The sequence below is a fragment of the Numenius arquata genome, chromosome 15, assembly GCF_964106895.1.
Source record: "Numenius arquata chromosome 15, bNumArq3.hap1.1, whole genome shotgun sequence".
NCBI classification, from domain to species: domain Eukaryota; kingdom Metazoa; phylum Chordata; class Aves; order Charadriiformes; family Scolopacidae; genus Numenius; species Numenius arquata.
The window spans coordinates 9,263,328-9,282,125 of record NC_133590.1 but is presented as its reverse complement, the minus strand read 5'-3'; the positions used below and the strand labels follow the sequence as shown (position 1 = coordinate 9,282,125).

Sequence of the window (18,798 nt, the reverse complement as noted above, 5' to 3'; positions counted from 1 at the left end):
GGAGCTTTGCAGAGGAGCCAAAATAAAGGTCATGTGCAAATTAAAGTAGAACCCCTGTGCCATGGAGCTTTCTCACTGGTTTCCACAGGACCACTGGATGCTGCTGTGGCACAGAACATTTGGACTGCTCTATAGAAGGTAAGAGAAATACTTGAAAGATAAATGAGCCTTAAAAAAACACTATACTGCCAAAAGTATGCTGTAAGTCTCCAGGGACACATTTAAAATTAGTACTAGAAATGTAACCAAAATAATTTTGTTGAGGAAGCAGAGCAAAATTAAGAAAAATAAGGAACCAAAGCTTCAATAATGCTATTAATAAAGCTTTGCGATTTAAGTTGTGAATGCATAACTGAAAACAGGGACACTGGTGTATCAATGACATCAGCTGCATTTCATATAAATTATATTTTAAAGTAAGCAGCATCAATGAAATATCAATATAAAACATATTAGTTTATTAATAAGAACATCTACCACATCTGTGTAAAATCGTTTATTAATATATATTGAATGTAGAAAACTAACTTAATCCTTCATCTCCTGAGGCATAAACTCTGACTCCTATAATAGTTTCAAATCATCTCTGACAACTGCCTCTACAAAGCCTGGGTTTATTGGTCTTTGCTGTGCAAGGAAACATCAAAACACTTCTTGATGGTAAAGAAGAATGAAATGTGTTTGAGCAGGGAACTTGTTATTTGCAGGAAAATGATTATGAAAAAAGGGTCCTACTTTTTTTTATTATGTACATGTGCCAAAATGTTATAGAGAATGTAGGAGTTTTTAAAATAACTTTGTTCAATAAAATAATTACTAAAAAGTAACTACATAATGTATAATTCAACACACACATATTTTATATTTGTATTTTCCTACATACATAATTCATGTATATATACATAAAGCTGTCTTTTCGTATTAAATACACCACAAGCCATACCAGAAGCTACCATAGTAATGTATGAATGAATGATCGATTATGTGAAGAGTCTTTATACACAACTAAAAAGGGAAAATGGATATAGCATACATCAGGATGCCATCCAGAAGACCAACATTCACATTTCATTCTCCCAATACATTATCAAACAAAAATGAACCATTTAAAAGGACTCTGAAATATATTACACAATAAAGCTCTAGATGTGAACTTTAACTCTCGGCAGTTCTTCCTTTCACCTCTTTCAAGCAGCAAATAAAGAAGATTTACAATCAAAGGGACTTAATCTAACATAAACTGAAATTAATCTCCATAGAATAAATAGAACATCACACCCATAAAGTGTGATTATGTTTCTTTTACTCATGGAAAAGACTTTCATATTTCATATAATTTTACGGTTTTGCCCTTCATGGGTGAAATACTCTATATTTCTCTAAACAAGTGATGTTGTATATAAACACCCTGGATTTTAAAAGGAAAAAAAAAATCTGTCATTTAAATTTGCATAAAAATTATGAAATACAGAATTTAATATTTATTGCAGCAACTTTCAAGAGGAATTAGAAATTGAATATATTGGTTCTATTTCAAAATAGCTGTGTTTTCAATTCACCTTTTCTTGCAATGATTATGCTGATTTATGCTAATTTAAGATTTAAAATTAAGGGTGGGGAAAAAAAGACTCATTCATTCTAATCATAGTCAGTTAGTAAATTTGGGGAAGAAGGTCTGCCAACCAATGCCACATTTCAGCAGCCTTCAAAACCAAAAGACTCATATTATTTCTTCTTTTTTTTTTTTATGTTTTCCCCTCATTCTTTTCTTTCACAGCATTGTTTTGCTAGCGCAGGTGTTATCCTTTTATAATAAATCACAGAAATATAAAAAACATTTAGAGAGTCACCAAGCCATGTCAGCACTGTTTAGCGTATTAGAGGCAAATAATCAAGAAATTTAATAGCTTGCTAAGTAACTTTTCCCTTAATTATATAACATTTCCAATACCTTTTCCAAAGAGGTGAATGTATTTGAACTGGTAGGTGTAAAAAAGTCACAACTCTCCTTATTAAAAGCTCTATTAATATGAATTTTACCTGAAGACAGAGCGAGGATTTTCAGATTTCCAGGCCAAAGAAACATTATTAATGTTCTATAATTTTACTGTATAAGGAATACAAAACCCCTGATATCTCACAACCTCATATTCAGAATTGCGACTAAAAGACATGTAAGGTAGAAATGCAATTTTGAAACTGTAGAGTGTTTTCCTAAAATATAACAAAAATTATTGAAAACATAGAAAAACAACCAGAACATAATTGGGCCACATATGTAGATTAAATTTAGATTTAAAGAGACAAATAGATAACATAATTGCTTTTTAATGTGTAATTTTTAGTGTGGCTTTTGGAGTCTACAGCAGTTTCCATAATTATCTTCTTTTTGACAAAACATAGCCTCCTCCCCCCATTAAACCCCAATAAATAAATTTAAAAAACAAAAAACTTCCACATAAAATGCTTCATTTGGTACCAGAAAATTTTACTGGAATATTTTTATTAATACTCCACTTAAAAGCTCATTAGGTGAATTCCTTTGAATTCAGTTGTCTCTTCTCAAAAGTAATAATTAGATTAAATATTTTAGTATCTATGAAATGCGCAGCATAACACACAGTCTAGCACTCTCTTTTCTCTCTGTGATTTATTGCAACTGAACACAAGGAGCCTGAATATTTCTCTACTGCTGTAAACAGATTGCTCATTTCTTCAATGTCACTCACTTCACAGCGTGCCATACTGACTGCATCTGCAGAGACAGACTGGCAGAGCGCTTGAGAAAGCTGCTTGTCACTTGCTATAATGGACAACGACATCATTGCCTAAAGGAAAACCCTAATATTTTTTTATTTCTTTTTTATTATTATTATTTTTCTTCATCAGCTTTCGCCCCACTTCACTATATTCTTACATCTGGAAACGAACTTCTGAAGTTAACTTTGCAACTGGCAGATATACCTTGTCACAAGAAGACAGAATTGCTTCTCTTTTGAATTAAAATGACAAAAGCAAAATTTCGAGTCCATTTATCACAGATGAAAACCTGTTCTGGTTCTTTTGTTTACAGTACGGTGGACTGCAGTTTCATAAAAAAGTGACCAGGATTAAGCACTCTAGAAGACAAATAGCTGTGAGCGCCAGCATTGTTTTAGTCTAAGAAAACAATTGACTAATCGGATTTAAGAAAATACAATATAAAATGTAGGGAATCAAAACACAAACACAATACGAATTATCTATGATGCCTCTTAGGAAACAAAATACAATGCAGCTGTAGAAAGATGCATCACCAAAAGGCAAGCATTACAGAACTGTCTCAGAGTAAGGGAGCCTGCAAAGTACTGAGTCTTCAAAAAAAGGCATGCTTTCATCAGGAGTCTTGGGAAGTTTATTTCAGGTGCCACCTTCTGAGACCTCTACGGTGAACACTACTGTATAAATGGCAGCTTTGATTCCAACAAGATTTTATAAAAGCAGAAGTAGTGACAAAATGTTTTTTGGAGTGCTAGGCTATAGCACCATACAAAATGAAGAGTGCAATTTAAGAATTTCTTTTTATTTTCCCCCTCTAAAAAAGACTAGGAAAAAAAAGAAAATAAGTCTTTCAAATCCCTTTACTGTTACCCCAACCTTCACCCTACAACTCCCCTCTGCACCTAAGGAACTCCAGAACTTATTTCTAGTTCTTATGAACTGAGCAGAAATTGGGATTAACACTTCACCAGACACAAGGAACAGCTCTCACTAATACACACAGGAAGCGAGAAGTTCAAAATTTTAAACGCACCTACGTGAAGGAAGGAAAAGCCCATGTCTGCTGTATATCCAACAAGTACATAGGCCACCTTCAGATATCAAGCTGAGCAACTCTTTTGTACTTTGAGGGACAGCGTATTTTGAAATCAAAATACAGCAAGCACTAGTGCACTCACATGCACTTCCAAATGACTCAAAGGATGAACACAGAAAGAAGAAAAACAAGAACAAAATAATGGAAAACAGTTATGTTCACCAAGGGATTAAATGATTCATCTGTTGTTTTGAAGAGCAACTGATCCAGTGGTACCAGGGAACCTCCTTTGCCTGCAGGCCAATAACAAGTGGCTGCCTTCTCAGGAAATATGAATGTGTCAAATAACTCTACAGTGACGACAAAGTTTCTGGGTGATTCATGAGTGGAAGACACAAAACTACATTCCACAATTTAAAACAAACATTTTAAACAAAAAAACAAACCACCCAACTCAGATTGTCCACTGCAGTATAGACATGATTGTCCCAGTGGAAGTCGGACAACTATTTGCTTCGAAGTGAGGTGAAAACCGTTTAATGCATCACTAAGTAAAAATCAATTTTATTCTAGCCCCAAATGTAAAATCCATTTTGCTAAGATAACTTGATTTTCATGTTACCAGAAAATATTCTAATTTAGATTTATAAGACTTCTGTGTTTTCTGAGATCCCAGCCATGGTGGATGCAATCTGATCCTGACACACTGCATTTTGTCTGTCTTACAGAGATCAATAGTTGATCTCATAAAGCTAAGCATGGCAAAATCTATTACTAATTTATCATCCTTAATTTTAACAAAAACAAAACATGAAACCAGGCGGACACACCAAAGGATGCCAGTAAAGAAAAGGAATTCACCCATTGCAAATTTACACCCAGAATGGCAGATGCGGGTCCTGAAGCTCTCGGGAGCTCTGATACAACCTGTGAAACCCAACTGAAGTGATTCTTCAGACATTTTGGCACACAGTCATATATGTGGGGGTGATAAATCTGGTTCTTCAGTAACTGCTGCATTTCCTATTGTAGCTCATGCCACTAGTCCTCATCCTAACACAATGCCCATCCCTTTCTCCTGCAATAAACATTGGGTATATTTTGAATATTGTTTTCTCTCACTTGTAATGCTCACAGAAAGATTTGTCAGAATGAATGTACCCCTGATCCTAAATGACCACAAATTTTTAATAGACGTTCTTAAAGCATACAGAAAAAAAATTATTTTCCAGCTTTCAAAGTATCCATATTACTCAATATTGCTCTGCTTAGTACAAATTGGAAATTCTGTAATTCATAATAGTAAGGAGATGTTATAAAATGTTATAAAGTCCCCCGTTGGCAGCTACACCCCAAGAACCAGAGAAAATGGAGGGAATTGTTCTGAGAGCATATAGAAGATGTATGCTCAGAGAAAGTGCCTGATTCGTTAGTGAGTGGTATAATATATTTGAAACAGGCTTTAAAAAATAGTTATGACAGCGGCAGTTGCCTAACATTACCTATCACAAAAATACTAATAGCTAACCTTTGTCACGGGGACCAATTTCATGTTTGCCTGGTTTTTGATTATGAGACAATACCATGTTTCTTACCAGAATTCCTGCTTCAGATTCCTGAAACAAATAATTTTCCGAGAAATGCATGAGCACTGTTATAAATTCTTAACTACAATTTTATTTAAAAACAAGTTTAGCAATCTTGGCTCTCAATTCTGGGTTTACTCAAATCATACGCAATGAAAGTAACAAATATTGAACATTGTCAATTTTTATGCATGGTAAAATATGATCTAAAGAAAAAGTAAATAATGTTTTCAGAAACCAAAGATACTTCATGGACCATTATGAAATGCCTAAAATGTCCTGGCCACCTACTCAGCCAAAACAATATATTCATGTAAGACTTTAAAACACTGAAAACTTCTTTATCACTTACAGTTTAGAAAAAAAAGCCAGGCTTTAGCTTATTCAGTGTTTTACTGGTGAGGGTAATACAGGAATAGTCTTCCTTTAACTGTGGGAACTGTATTTCTCCAGTATAAGAAGAAAGATCATTCACATTTGCTGCCTGTGAAATTTTCTAATGAGATCTGTACTGCTTCAAAGCAGGTGCAAAAAAAGAGTCACACACTTCTCATTTTGTGTGATGGCTAAAAATCTTCAAGGCATTGACTAAAGCAGCACAGGTGCCACAGTTTCTATAAGACTGTTAGGAATCTATTACTACTTTTACATATATGATTGCATTTCTACTCTTAAAGAAAAGGTCACTGAACCAGTAAATACAGTGAAACCTTCCATTCTGAAAAGAATGAAATTAAACAGTTTTTTTTTCCACTATGTATATCATGGTCTGGAGCACTACAGTTTCTGTAATATTCTGCTTGTTTTTTCAAAACAACTTTTATTTCTGCAACTCTTCTGTTCTAGAACATTCAATAACAGTGTCTTGGTAGATCAACCATTAATTGCAGATCTAACCATAGCTTTTGCACTTTACTGCGTATAGTTTTAAATAAATTCCTTACAGAATAATATTTTTAAACTAAGTTGATACATCAGGAAAATTCTAAAGGTGCTTGTTTGATGTTTCTGATTCAAGCCGTAAACTGCATTTCATCTTTTACTCTGGAACACTCACCCTATAAAGGAACAGTTTTAAACTATACTTTGGAATGGTTGTTAAAAAACCTGTTATTGTCAAATAAAGCTATTTGCTGGTTGGGTTAGGCAGCCAGTGTGAACAGGGTTATGCCACGTTCTCAGAAATACAAAACATGTAACGCTAGATGGGAGAAATGCAAATGCATGTTTATCAAAGTGGGTTGAAATGTTTTGTTATCAAGCACATTCAAATTTTCTTCAAACACAATTATTTTCTCTGTCAATAAACCTAGCAAATATAACCTGGGTTACTACTGTTACCGACATAATTTGCCACTGTTTTAGTATACCACATTCTCATCCAGTAAAAAATAAACAAGCACCACAAACCAAACCAACCAACCAACCAACCAAACAAATCCTTTGTTAGGCTACAAACTGCTGAAACTATTTTTTCAGATAAAGGCTTGAAGACTATCAACCACTTTGGTGAGGACGTACTGATGCTGGTTTTGGGTATGGCTACTTCTTCTGCAGCTTGTTTAGGCTAGTGATCCTGTAGAAACAACATTCAGTTTCATAATTGCTGAAAGTTTTCACAGTGTCTAGACTGGAAACTTTTCATTTTCTCAGTCTGGTTTTCTTTAAAGCACACACTGAGTATTTTTCCTACATTTATTTACAACACATTGCAACTGCTAGTACAGTGGCAAATAAGCTGATGGCTTTTTCTTTGGATCATTTACATGGAATGCTCTGATGTCAGGGAGGATGCTACTATGCTCGTAGCAGTTAGGAGTAGGGAATGTTGCTGTGATACTATGCACAATTGGTTTGGTTCTGCGATGTGAAAATAAATGGACTTCTAACACCTATGAAAACCCCACGCCTCTGGCCATAACACTGGAAAGAAAAAAACAAGAGAAGGTACTGGTTCGTGTTTTGGAAAGAGCCAATCAGATAAGCAATAGGCCTGTGCTAATCAACTGGGAACACAATGCAACTAAGTAACTTTTTTCAGCCATTTCATTGCGAACCAACTCAAGCTTCTCCCCTCCTTTCCCTTCCCTTTTCCCCTCAGGTTCTGCCTTGCAAAGTGTGAATCTACTGTGTGCTATTCTTTCCGTTTCTATTTTTCTCTTATAAACACAATATGAGAGCTGCAACTCGTAGACATTCCACCTATGTCTACAGGCACCTTAATACCAATATTCAGTTGTAGAAGAGTACCATACAATCTTACATCAAGTTTTGAAAATATATTTTTATAAACATTCTGTTTCTTATCATAACCATCAACCTCAGCTTGAATTGTACATGCCTTTGGAGGATGCCTTGTCATTAATTTTTGTACATTGCTTGGATTAATGCAATGCATTACTCATAGCCTTTCCTGATTCCTTTATGCTTTCCTGCACCTACATTCCTAAGGCTCATTATTAACGTTGCGCTGCAGATACCTGCAAACCCCTCTTGATCTGAGTGCCAGCTGAAAGCCTGGGTTCTACAATGAGACCAGGGCAACTCAAAGGCAGTGGTAGGATGGCTGCCAGCTACCCTACAGCCTTTCTCACTCTAAGGGGGATCTTTCATCAGGATCACGGTAAGTTTGCATTTACCCAGAACAAACCGTATCAAATAATCCATCACACCAGGAGAGCTAATGCTCTATATCTATACAGATGGCTTCACCATCAAAGAGCCTCTAATTCACCATTTCTAAGCCAGCATTAGGGCACAGCAGAAACAAATTGCTTTTAGTCTCCCTCTGCAATTTGTGACAGGGTCCCTGTGTTCTATCATATTCAGGCAGACTGCGCTTACTTCTATAGGAGTTTGTCGTCTTAAGGTTTGCATGAGCATCATCATTTTTTGGATGGCTTCCCAGAAAAAACACCCCAAACACCAAAAAACAAAACCGCTACTGGACTGACCTTTAGGCAACCAGCATTTTATTGCTTTGTGATGAAAGAGGAGAAATGGGATGGTTTACACCTACTACTAAACCACTCTCCATTAGCCAATGTATTGGGTACAGAAGTCTGCTCATTTCTGCCCCCTTTTAGGTGACAGCAATTAACTGAAGTTGGTCTGGTCGCAGCATTGAGGGGTCTGATTCTTCAGATACAGTTCCTCAGAGCACGGTGGTTAAAGCAAACAGAAAAACTGTACTGTGAACTTGTGAAATAAATGCATGGCAGTTCTCAAAATACCGAAAGTCTGATGAACACCGCTGTCTGTCACCGTTCACATTTTGCCTACACTTCATGGTTATTGGGGAGTATCTTCGCAGCAAGATTTCAAAGCACCATAACTAACCTGTGTATATTAAAGTTTGTGACATTTTATCAGACAGCTGAACTTTTAAGAAGTCTTTCAGTGGAGTTTAGTTCAGATCCTAGAATAGTTGTCTGTTTGCGGTTTAAGCCAACTCCTGCATTGTTGCCATAACCAAACCTCACACATCACCTACTGCCTTTCACAATTAATCTCTAACACATGAAAGCATGAGTAGTGATTTGGGGTGCTTTATTGAAAATAACAAGCTATTGAACAGAACCATCATTTTTAATAATACTTTAAAAGAGTTTACAAAAAAATCACATAAATTACTGGTTTAAGTTGGTACAGCTGTTTTCTTTTAATCGCTGTAATATACAGAACACATCTAGCCAACTTTTATGAAGTAAGTGTGAAGACTGTACCACTGAATATGAAATATATGGAAGATGCCAGCAGCTGCCTGTAGTTACAGGGCAACGGCCTGGATCCTCCACTGGTGTACATTAGAGAACACAGTTTAAAGGCTTCCTGGCAGTCATTTCTTAAGATTAAGCAGCTGGTTAAGCTACGGGTTTTATATAAAAGTATCAGCATGATTTCAATAAGAAGACAGAAAAAGCAATTTACCTGAAGAAGGTGACAAAGAACTGCACTAGATCCATGATAGTATTGTGCTGTGAGAAGGCAATCTGCAAATAAAATAGAAGTAAATTACAACATTTTCAGAGTCAACAGCTCTTTTTAGGCTAGGGCTTTATGGCTCCACGGATGATTAGTTTCAAGTGTAATTTCAGTCTAGTGTGCACACTCCTGCATTTACCATAAAGTGAGATGAGCAACTAACTACCATGTCTTTGCCTGTGTCAAAATACAAACAATGGAATATAGTCCTTCTATTGAAGTGAAGTTAATAGAAATATCCACGTAAAACTTGCTTGATGCAAACAATGAAAACAACATGCAAAATATTAAGAAATCATATTGATATAAATTGTCTTCTTTATAGTCAACTGTTTTAACTATCACCATTTTCCATTTTAACAACAACGCTGAAATAAGGTTTCAGAAAGAACAAAAAATATCTTTTGCTTAAAATTTATACATTTAAAATATTTTAATTGCATAATATTAAAATTAATGCATATGTTAATTTTTTAAAAAAGATAAATCTGGTGCATAATAAAGCAAACTGAAAGCAAATTACTTTAAAGACAAAGTAAAAAATATTCTTTTAGGCTACATTTTTACAGCCTCACCAGAACATGCATTAGTTCAACTTCCTACTGTAATTTTTCACAAAGATTTAATAATTATCTCTAAGACAGCATATACACACAGACGCACATTCACACTTGCATGCAATAGAGCCTATAATTATTATTATAATCACTTTTTGCTAATGTTAAGAGCAGTACTTAATATTTAAGTTATATCTACAAATATCCTTAAGCCTCTGTCTTGTTCAGTTTTTCATAGTGTGTAATTATCAACTAAGATATGCGGAATCTTCTACTTTGAATTGCACAAAGTGTTTAACTAACTATATTCCCAGTCTTTTCAAATAATTGGTTTTTTAGAGATATTTGTGCATTTAAGATCTGATGTTGACTAGTAGTTACACAGAATTACTCTGATTCCCTTTAACAGTTGATTTGTGAACTTTTGAAATTATAACTCATGATATTCAAGAATTATTATTTTTTAATTTTTGTAGGGAAAAAATATAATGTAAACTTTAGTATTATAATGGTCTTAGTGTGCCTTTTGCCAGCTAAACACAGCTAACCATAGGTCAGATTACTTATAGTCTAAGGAAGGAACAGCATGTAAACTACATCATTTCAGGAACCAGCATAGGGGGCACCAGCATGCAAACACGTCTCTGAAATCACAGAATCACAGAATGGTTAGAGTTGGAAGGGACCTTAGAAATCATCAAGTTCCAACCCCCCTGCCCTGGGCAGGGACACCTCCACTAGAGCAGGTTGCTCAAAGCCCCATCCAGCCTGGCCTTAAACACTTCCAGGGATGGGGCATCCACAGCTTCTCTGGGCAACCTGTTCCAGTGCCTCACCACCCTCACAGGAAAGAATTTCCTCCGAATATCTCATCTAAATCTCCCCTCTTCCAATTTAAAAGCATTACCCCTTGTCCTGTCACTACACTTCCTGACGAAGAGTCCCTCTCCGGCTCTCCTGTAGGCTCCCTTCAGATATTGGGAGGCTGCTATGAGGTCTCCCCAGAGCTTTCTCGGCTCCGGGGAGATGTAGTTTCTGCTTTCTCTTCACTAATAATGCACAACTGCAAGCAATGCAAACAATTCTAGGAGCTCTGGAATTTGATACAGGAAATATTTCGAAGTTCTCAGTCCAAAATATCAGGAAAGATATTTGATAAATGAATCAAAATATAACTTAGTGTACTAAACTCCTTGAGAACTATCATCTCTCTCCTCTCTAGAAAGGAAATCTAAATGTGCCTAGCTTAAGTAGATTGCTGTGTTTGGACCAGGGTAAAACCCGGCCTGGGAGCCAGTAGAAAGACAAGAAGCTGAAGACCACATGGGAAGGAAGCAGGAGAGAGAAAGATCTCTCTGACTCACTACTAAAGTTTAATCTACAACTGTTTTCACATTTGTCCAATACAAGCAGAAATTTTAAATTCTCAGAAACTTTAACTTAGAGTACTGTCATGATGAATACTGTATCAAAATGAAGAGAGATAAGGGAGTAAAAAAGTTGAAGAGGAATTACAGAGTGGACAAAATTGTCAAAGTATCTATTAATGCCAATGTAACCTTTATTTTATGTGGAAAAGATAAAATCTGAGAAAAGATCTGAAGATCTCTTTAGCCAATATAAAGTGCATCCCAAGCATAACCAATTGTTTAAGAATACCTTTTATGGAAAAAAAAAAAAAGCAAAAGCTTTCTACAGTCAATCTTAATTTTAAATGCAGACTGGATTCCCTTCAAATAATATTTAGTATTCAAATTAACTGCTGGCTTTTCTGGAATGTTTTTTACAAGAACAATACTTCAGGAGGTGAACTAACACAAAGAGAAAAAAACATGCCAGTTTCAACAGAGTTCACCTTACTGTGACCTGTTAAAAAGGTATTTGTTAAAGATCTTTTATATTTTGCATTACTTCAATTATTTTCATTCAAGGTGTAAGCATTCATTAACAGCGCCTGTAGAAACAACGACAGTCAAGGGAAAGTCCTGCAATCAAAAACCACAATCACATCTGGAAAGTTTTATATCAAATTTTTTCTAAGAAACCCTAGTGCCTTTATTTCTGTTTTTCAACGTGCAGCAAATATGAAGCAGGCAGATTTACAACAATTTAATGATTTTATATGCCCATTAATGATTAAATATGATTTGCAAATCCCTAAGCTCAAGATGGGATAGATCGCTTTTGTGCAAAAGCAGACACGAAAGTACTGATTTTACATTTTCCACTTTCTATTAATCAAATCATCTGCTTAAGACAACTGTGATGTTCTTTTGTTGGAGTTCGTGTTTGCAAACTTATGGAAGAACTTCTGTCTGTAAAAACTTACTTTTTGGTCTGTAAAGCTTTATATTCATGAAAGTACTCGTACTTTAGAGTAAAAACACATTAAAATATAAATTTCCATCCCAGAAGTAATTTCAGATTTTAATCAAACATTATCTTCTAATGATTATATTAGAGTTTATGTATAAAAGATGAACTACAGCATTTTCTAAAGAAACACTACTATGCATCTTAGGCTAATTTCAACACAGAATAGTAACAAAAAGAATACATATTTTAATTATATGTAGATCATGAAGGAGCAAGTAAATGACAGAAAGAACCATAATACAATTAAAAAGATTTGTTTCCATGGGATTTTCATCTAGATACGAGTGTTATCGTCTTTCTTCTTGTGCATACGTAGGTAAGGACAAGATGAATTTCTGTGAGGTATTTTGGAACATTCTAATGGTGGTGAAATTCCAGCTATGAGGATCTATGATAATAAGAAAGAGTTGTATGCATCAATATTTTTTTTCACAAGATAAAAACAAGTCAAGTTCTTGAGCATGCAAGCTCATTTTGATGCCCAGAATAGAGGACTTTAAACCAAAACAGAACTTGGGAAGAATGCTCTATTTAGTTAAATTAAATCATGTAATAACTTTCTTGTGTAGAGTAGAGGGGATATGTAAGAGAGGAAGAAGAGTTGTTAAGGTAGGCAAGTTGTAACAAAAAAGAGATGGATAGTTTATAACTGTAAAACGTGAAGAGAGAAGCGTGTGCAAGGAAACTATAACGTGCCATAAAGTTGATACTTCTACTCAAGCCAAAGCTTTTTGTATCCTAGTCTCAAGGTTCATCTTGTGGAGGAGTTGTGAGGATCAGGACTTAGAGGTAAGAACTGCAGCGACTGTTTTATGAAAAATGCTCTATAATTAAACTTTGAGCCATTGTTTTCAACTTAGATCAGATATGAAGAAGGATTTGTGTGTCTGGAAGTTTGTCTAACTTTTCCAGGTATCCAGCTGCTTTAATAAATGATACAAATTTCTACCTACAAAACTCATCTTGCCATTTTAAATTTAGGAATAGTATTATCAGAGGTGCTTTTTCTATCAATATTTCTGCCTAGATTTTTATCTGGATGAGCTAAAATATTAAAAAATTAATTTTCATGTGCAATCTTATAGTGCACTACATTTGTACTCTGTTAGATCAAACTAACACCAATACCAATATACAGAATAAACATAGATACATTCTGAAATCCACGGTCATAAAAACTCAAAGAGAGAACGGAAAGATTCCAAAGAAAAATATGCTCAATATATGTTCCAGCTCACAGTCTTAAAAGATATAAAGGTACATGAAGAACAGGCTGGTGGGTGACAACTCAGCTGTGGCAATTTGTGAGCTGATGCAATAGCATCCTGATCCATAACAGGAATAGCGTGGCCAGCAGGACTAGGGAAGTGGTCGTCCCCCTGTACTTGGCACTGGTGAGGCCACACCTCAAATAGGGTCTTCAGTTTTGGGCCTACATGAAAGACATTGAGGTGCTGCAGTATGTCCAAAGGGCAACAAAGCTGGTGAAGGGTCCAGAGCACAAGCCTTATGAGGAGCGGCTGAGGGAACTGGGGTTGTTTATCTTGGAGAAGAGGGGGCTTACGGGAGATCTTATCGCTCTCTACAACTACCTGAAAGAAGGTTGTAGCAAGGTGCACGTCAGTCTTTTCTCCCAAGTAACAAACAATAGGACAAGAGGAAATGGCCTCAAGTTTCACCAGTAGAGGTTTGGATTGGATATTAGGAAAAATTTCTTCACTGAAGGGGTTGTCAAGCATTGGAACAGGCTGTCTTTGGGAGTGGTTGAGTCACCATCCCTGGAGGTATTTAAAAGACATGAAGATGTAGTGCTGAGGGACATAGTTTAGTGGTAGACTTGGCAGTGCTAGGTTAACAGTCGGACTTGATGATCTTAAAGGTTTCTTCTAACCAAAATGATTTGAGGATTCTATGATTGTTCCAACAAGAATTACCGACGTGTCTATCATTTTTATCTACCATGTTCAGGCTTTTGAAAAATATATGTGTTTTTCTTAAAAATCAAAAAACAAAAAAAATCAAAACACAGAAAACCCTAAGAAAGCACTGAAGAACTTTACATCACATGACCTAATTGGAAGACAAGGCATTGTGACTTCTGAAAAATCCTTTATAGCAATTGAGGATTCAAAAGTCAAATATGCAGCAGAATATGCCAGGCAGCACTGCATGTATGGTATTTATTAAGTTTTGATGTTCTGGTTTCATGCATGATGTAGGAAGTACACTTTACAATGAATAATGATGGATGAAATAGGTCTGTTGAAATAGGAACAACTTTTGAACACAGGAATTTCTCCAGCCTTCAAAATTTAATGTCTGCAGGAACAGATTTATTTTTTTTCCACTGCTCTAGATACTTCATTTCATGTTCACCTTGACTACCACATGGAGCAATAATACAGTCCTACAGAACAATAGGTCAAGATCTATTCCACCACAAAAATGGGACAATCTTGAAAGTCTAGCTTAGGGACAGCTTTCATATGGAAATAGTAAGTCTGGCCTCGGAATTTTGTGTTTTAGTTTGAAAAATATAGGTGTCGAGAAGCTGTCTCTGCAATTCTAACAAAACCAATCTAGCAAAAGGAAAAAGAAAGGGAAAATCAGGCACAACAGGAGTGCACTAAATCAAAATTCCACATTTGCAGTAAACATGAACGTAATCCATGAAATGGTTTACATATTCAAATAACGTACCCCAAAAGCAAATTTAATCTATCATCCATTTCATTACATTATCCATTAATATAATATCTGCTCTAGTTCTCAGACAGTGAACGAATACTGCTGTTAATACAATTTTTTCATCTTCCACTGTTAGTAAATTAAGAATGAACAAATAGGAGAAATTAAAATAAATATGTGGTAAAACTTTGGTAGATAGTCTAATTATTAGACCTGGAAACATAATAGAAGAAGGTCAGACATAAACCAAACTGCCTGGACTGTGTTGATTCTGTGTACTTAAACCCTGCAGAATTATTACTTCCTGCAATATCATCAAAAATGTAATTGAACTTCTTGGCTAAAACTATTATACACTCCCACACTGGTACTATGTATGTTCTGAAACAGAAGACATAGATATTGACTGGACATGAAGACTAACTCCTTTTGTTGTCTATCTTCTGTTCCTGAGGAACACTTTTGGCTGAGGCAACTTTAGACTACAAATATAAAAGACGGCTAAGGAAAATATGTGTGTAAATGGACACATTTTTGTGTATAACATTTTTATCAGAAAAATGGGAAAGCTCAAATACTGTGATAATTTTGAAACAGGATGTTGGAAAATTTAGATACATAATAAATTTTCACATTTACTGTGTTGTATGAAGTGCAGATATAGATATATACTGTGCTGAAACATGGCTGCAGAGACCCAAGTATAAACTGTCTTAAAGACATTATTATGTACTATTTCACAATTGGGTGGAAAAAAACCTATGGATAACTTTAAACTCAATAAAATCAGTAATTACATAACAAAGGAACAGTCACTCTCATTTTTTGCCTAAATATAACCACAATTATGTAGGCTTTTTTCGGAGAGGGCAAAAAATGGTAATGACTGTTCTTTCACACTGGACTTCGAATATGAAGAGTGATCTGCATTAGTGAAAGGTGGATGGTAGGAAACTGTCTTTTTCCCAACAGAAATATTTAACAGGAAAAGCACAAAATGTTATTTTCTTTTCCTTTTGAAAACAAAAGTTCCAAGAGGACATGTTAAGAAAAGGATAAATTTACCAACAATGAATCCAAATTACTTCTAAGTTAGAGAAACATTAAACGCTTTTACACAGAAGCTAAAAATGACACACATTTATTCTATATATTGGCTTTCCCGGAACTTGAAAAAGACATTTTAAAGAAAATTTATCCCAATTTTTCCATGTGGAACATGTCAAAATCTAGTCAAATGTGTGAATCCAGTCAAAATTAGTCAACTGATTTATAATAATCAGCAGAGATAGGAAGGTACTTTACAGGTGAGTGACTAAACTAGAGGTGGGACCCATAACGTGGAATGAATTACCCTACAGAGCTGCCATTTCTCTCTACTAACAACACAGGTGAGTGCGTGATTAGTTTAGACTATAGTTCTAACGTCAAACTTAAAATATAAATATTGTTAGGTGAGATAAATTTCTCTCCTAGTTTCTAAGTACTGGTTGGGTATTTCTGCAAAAAACATAATGCTAAAATAGGAAAAAGAAATATTTCTTCTTGCTGGGATGAAATGATCGAAGAAGCAATATGGAGCTAAGTGCCTGCTGGCAGAATCCTAATGCTTTTTACTGTGTTGATGTCAGTAAAGAATTTAGTCTAATGTCAACAAACAGTCCTCCCAGATGATGAGAATTACTGATAGCAAAACTTCAATACTGATAACATAAATAGAAAGTGAAAGATAACTTAAGGAAAAATCAAACTTGGAATCACAGCCTTCACATCAAGATTTGATAAACAGCTTCTATAGATTATCTCTGCATGTTGAAGTCCTGCCTCTCATGATGGCATACACTAGATTATCCAAGTGCCAACCCCTTCCTTTCCCAAACAATGTAATAATTACAGGATATTATTTCCACTATTCAGAGTCATGAGAGGCTGAAAGACAATCTGGGTTTGTATTCAAGTGAGATGAATGACATTCTTAAAGAAGGTTTTTACAGCTGAGTTTTTTCCTACCTTGCACTTTGCCTATTAAATTCAACATTCATACACCGCTATTTCACTGCTTTATTTAATTTTGTGTTCGAGTACACATGCATACCACACAGAAAATCCATCAGTTAATAACCTCCAAGAAGTGAAAGAGAAAATCTGGGGGAAAGGAGCTGTTATCTAACTTACATTTTAATTCAGTATGCAAAGTATTTCCATAATGATTAATACAGACATTACTAAGAAATTGAAATATTATTAAAGTTAATAAGTGTATGAAAAAAAAATAAAAGGCACAGACAAGGGAGACACAACACATTTCAAAATTAAAATTAAAAAAAAAAAAAAGATGAAAAGTAATTGACACAAAGACCTAGAGTACCGGAAAGTTATTTTAGACATAAATCTTTGCAGGATTGAGTTCTCCTACAACACTGAGTGTGAAACAGCAGATTTCTAGACAACATCTTCTGAAACTCTGGTTTTTAATAGCCTGGCTAGATTAAATGGACAACCATTTCTGTCACTAGCTAGAATTGTATTTCTCTCTCTCCTCAGCTTTCTTGTTATGACTTCTTATGACATCTTATTATGACTTGATAAATTAAAGAGTCTCCCCCTAGGAAAGCTGCACCTGTTATGGAGTCTGCTCTTACATGTTAGCATAACAGAGTCATAGAAAAGTGGACTGGAAGAAACATCTCCAGCTCATGTTGTTCAGCTTGCCACTCAAAGCTAGGCTACTGTCAACACCAGACCGGGTCAACAGTGTCTTTTTCCAGATAAGTTTTGGAAACCTCCAAGGATGGATATTCCACAGCCACTCTGGGTAATGTGTTTTAATGTAGCATTGCTAGCATAATGAATTTTTTCTAATGTTCATCTGAATCTACCAAGGTACAGCTTGTGACCACTTCCCCTTGTTTTGCCACTTGCTATTACAGAGAAGAATTTAGCTTCATCATCTCTGTAACTCCCCCACAAGTAATTGTAGTCTACTCCTGGAGGCTCTTTGCAGACTGAACAAGCCCAAGCTTCACAGCCTCAACTAAGCCTGTGTGCTTCAGGCCCCTAAAAGTCTTTGTAACACTTCTTCTGGACCCCCTTCAGCTTCTCAACACTCTTTCTGAACTAGGACACCAAAAATTGGAGTCTCATTCCACATCCAGCCTGCCCAGAGCTGAGTAAAACGGAATAATTTTCTCTTAATGAAGCCCCATACTTGGGTATTGCCTGAAGTGGAATGAGAGCATACCCTTGGCTTATATTCAAGTTCAGTAATTCCATCCTGATTAGGGCTCTGTACTTGTAGTCAGACCTCATGAGGTTTCTGTTGGCCCAGTCCTCTAAGGTTGTCCTAATTAAAGCTCTGCTGTTTGACATGTCAAACCCTCTCCCTGTCAACATCAAGCCATCTTGGTCTTCTGATAAACAAAACACATTTAATGTTGACATTTTTCTAAGTAAAGTAGATTCTTGATCCCTTTCAGATCCTTAAGCATCTCTTTTTTGTTTGTTTGTTTTTGATCTGTAGAAGCTGGTACAAATAATACTCACACTAAGGATAAAACAATGACAACCACATGCTCCTCTTCAGTCCTCTAAGAAAAAAATTCCATGGTCCCCTGGCCTACGATGCTATCCTTACAATTCATATTAAATAAGCATGCGTCCATGTCCCTTTTTGATTTATTCCTATTCAATCTCCATTCTGGCAATGTAATTTAGATTTTTTTTCCTGTCAAACCTAAATTAGCTCAAGCACAGGCTGGTGATATTGCATTTAAAGAGAGTGAGAAACTACCTGGGTGCTGCGCAGTAATAC

At 35.5% G+C, this 18,798-nt stretch overlaps 1 protein-coding gene across 1 annotated transcript in view; it reads right to left on the bottom strand.

Moving 5' to 3' along the window:
• ATRNL1 (attractin like 1) overlaps window positions 1-18,798 on the bottom strand; it is a 509,295-nt gene that overhangs the window by 237,851 nt on the left and 252,646 nt on the right. The window contains exon 25 of the mRNA XM_074158859.1: window positions 9,313-9,374. Coding sequence (XP_074014960.1) covers window positions 9,313-9,374 — 62 coding nt within the window. The remainder of the gene's footprint in view (window positions 1-9,312; window positions 9,375-18,798) is intronic.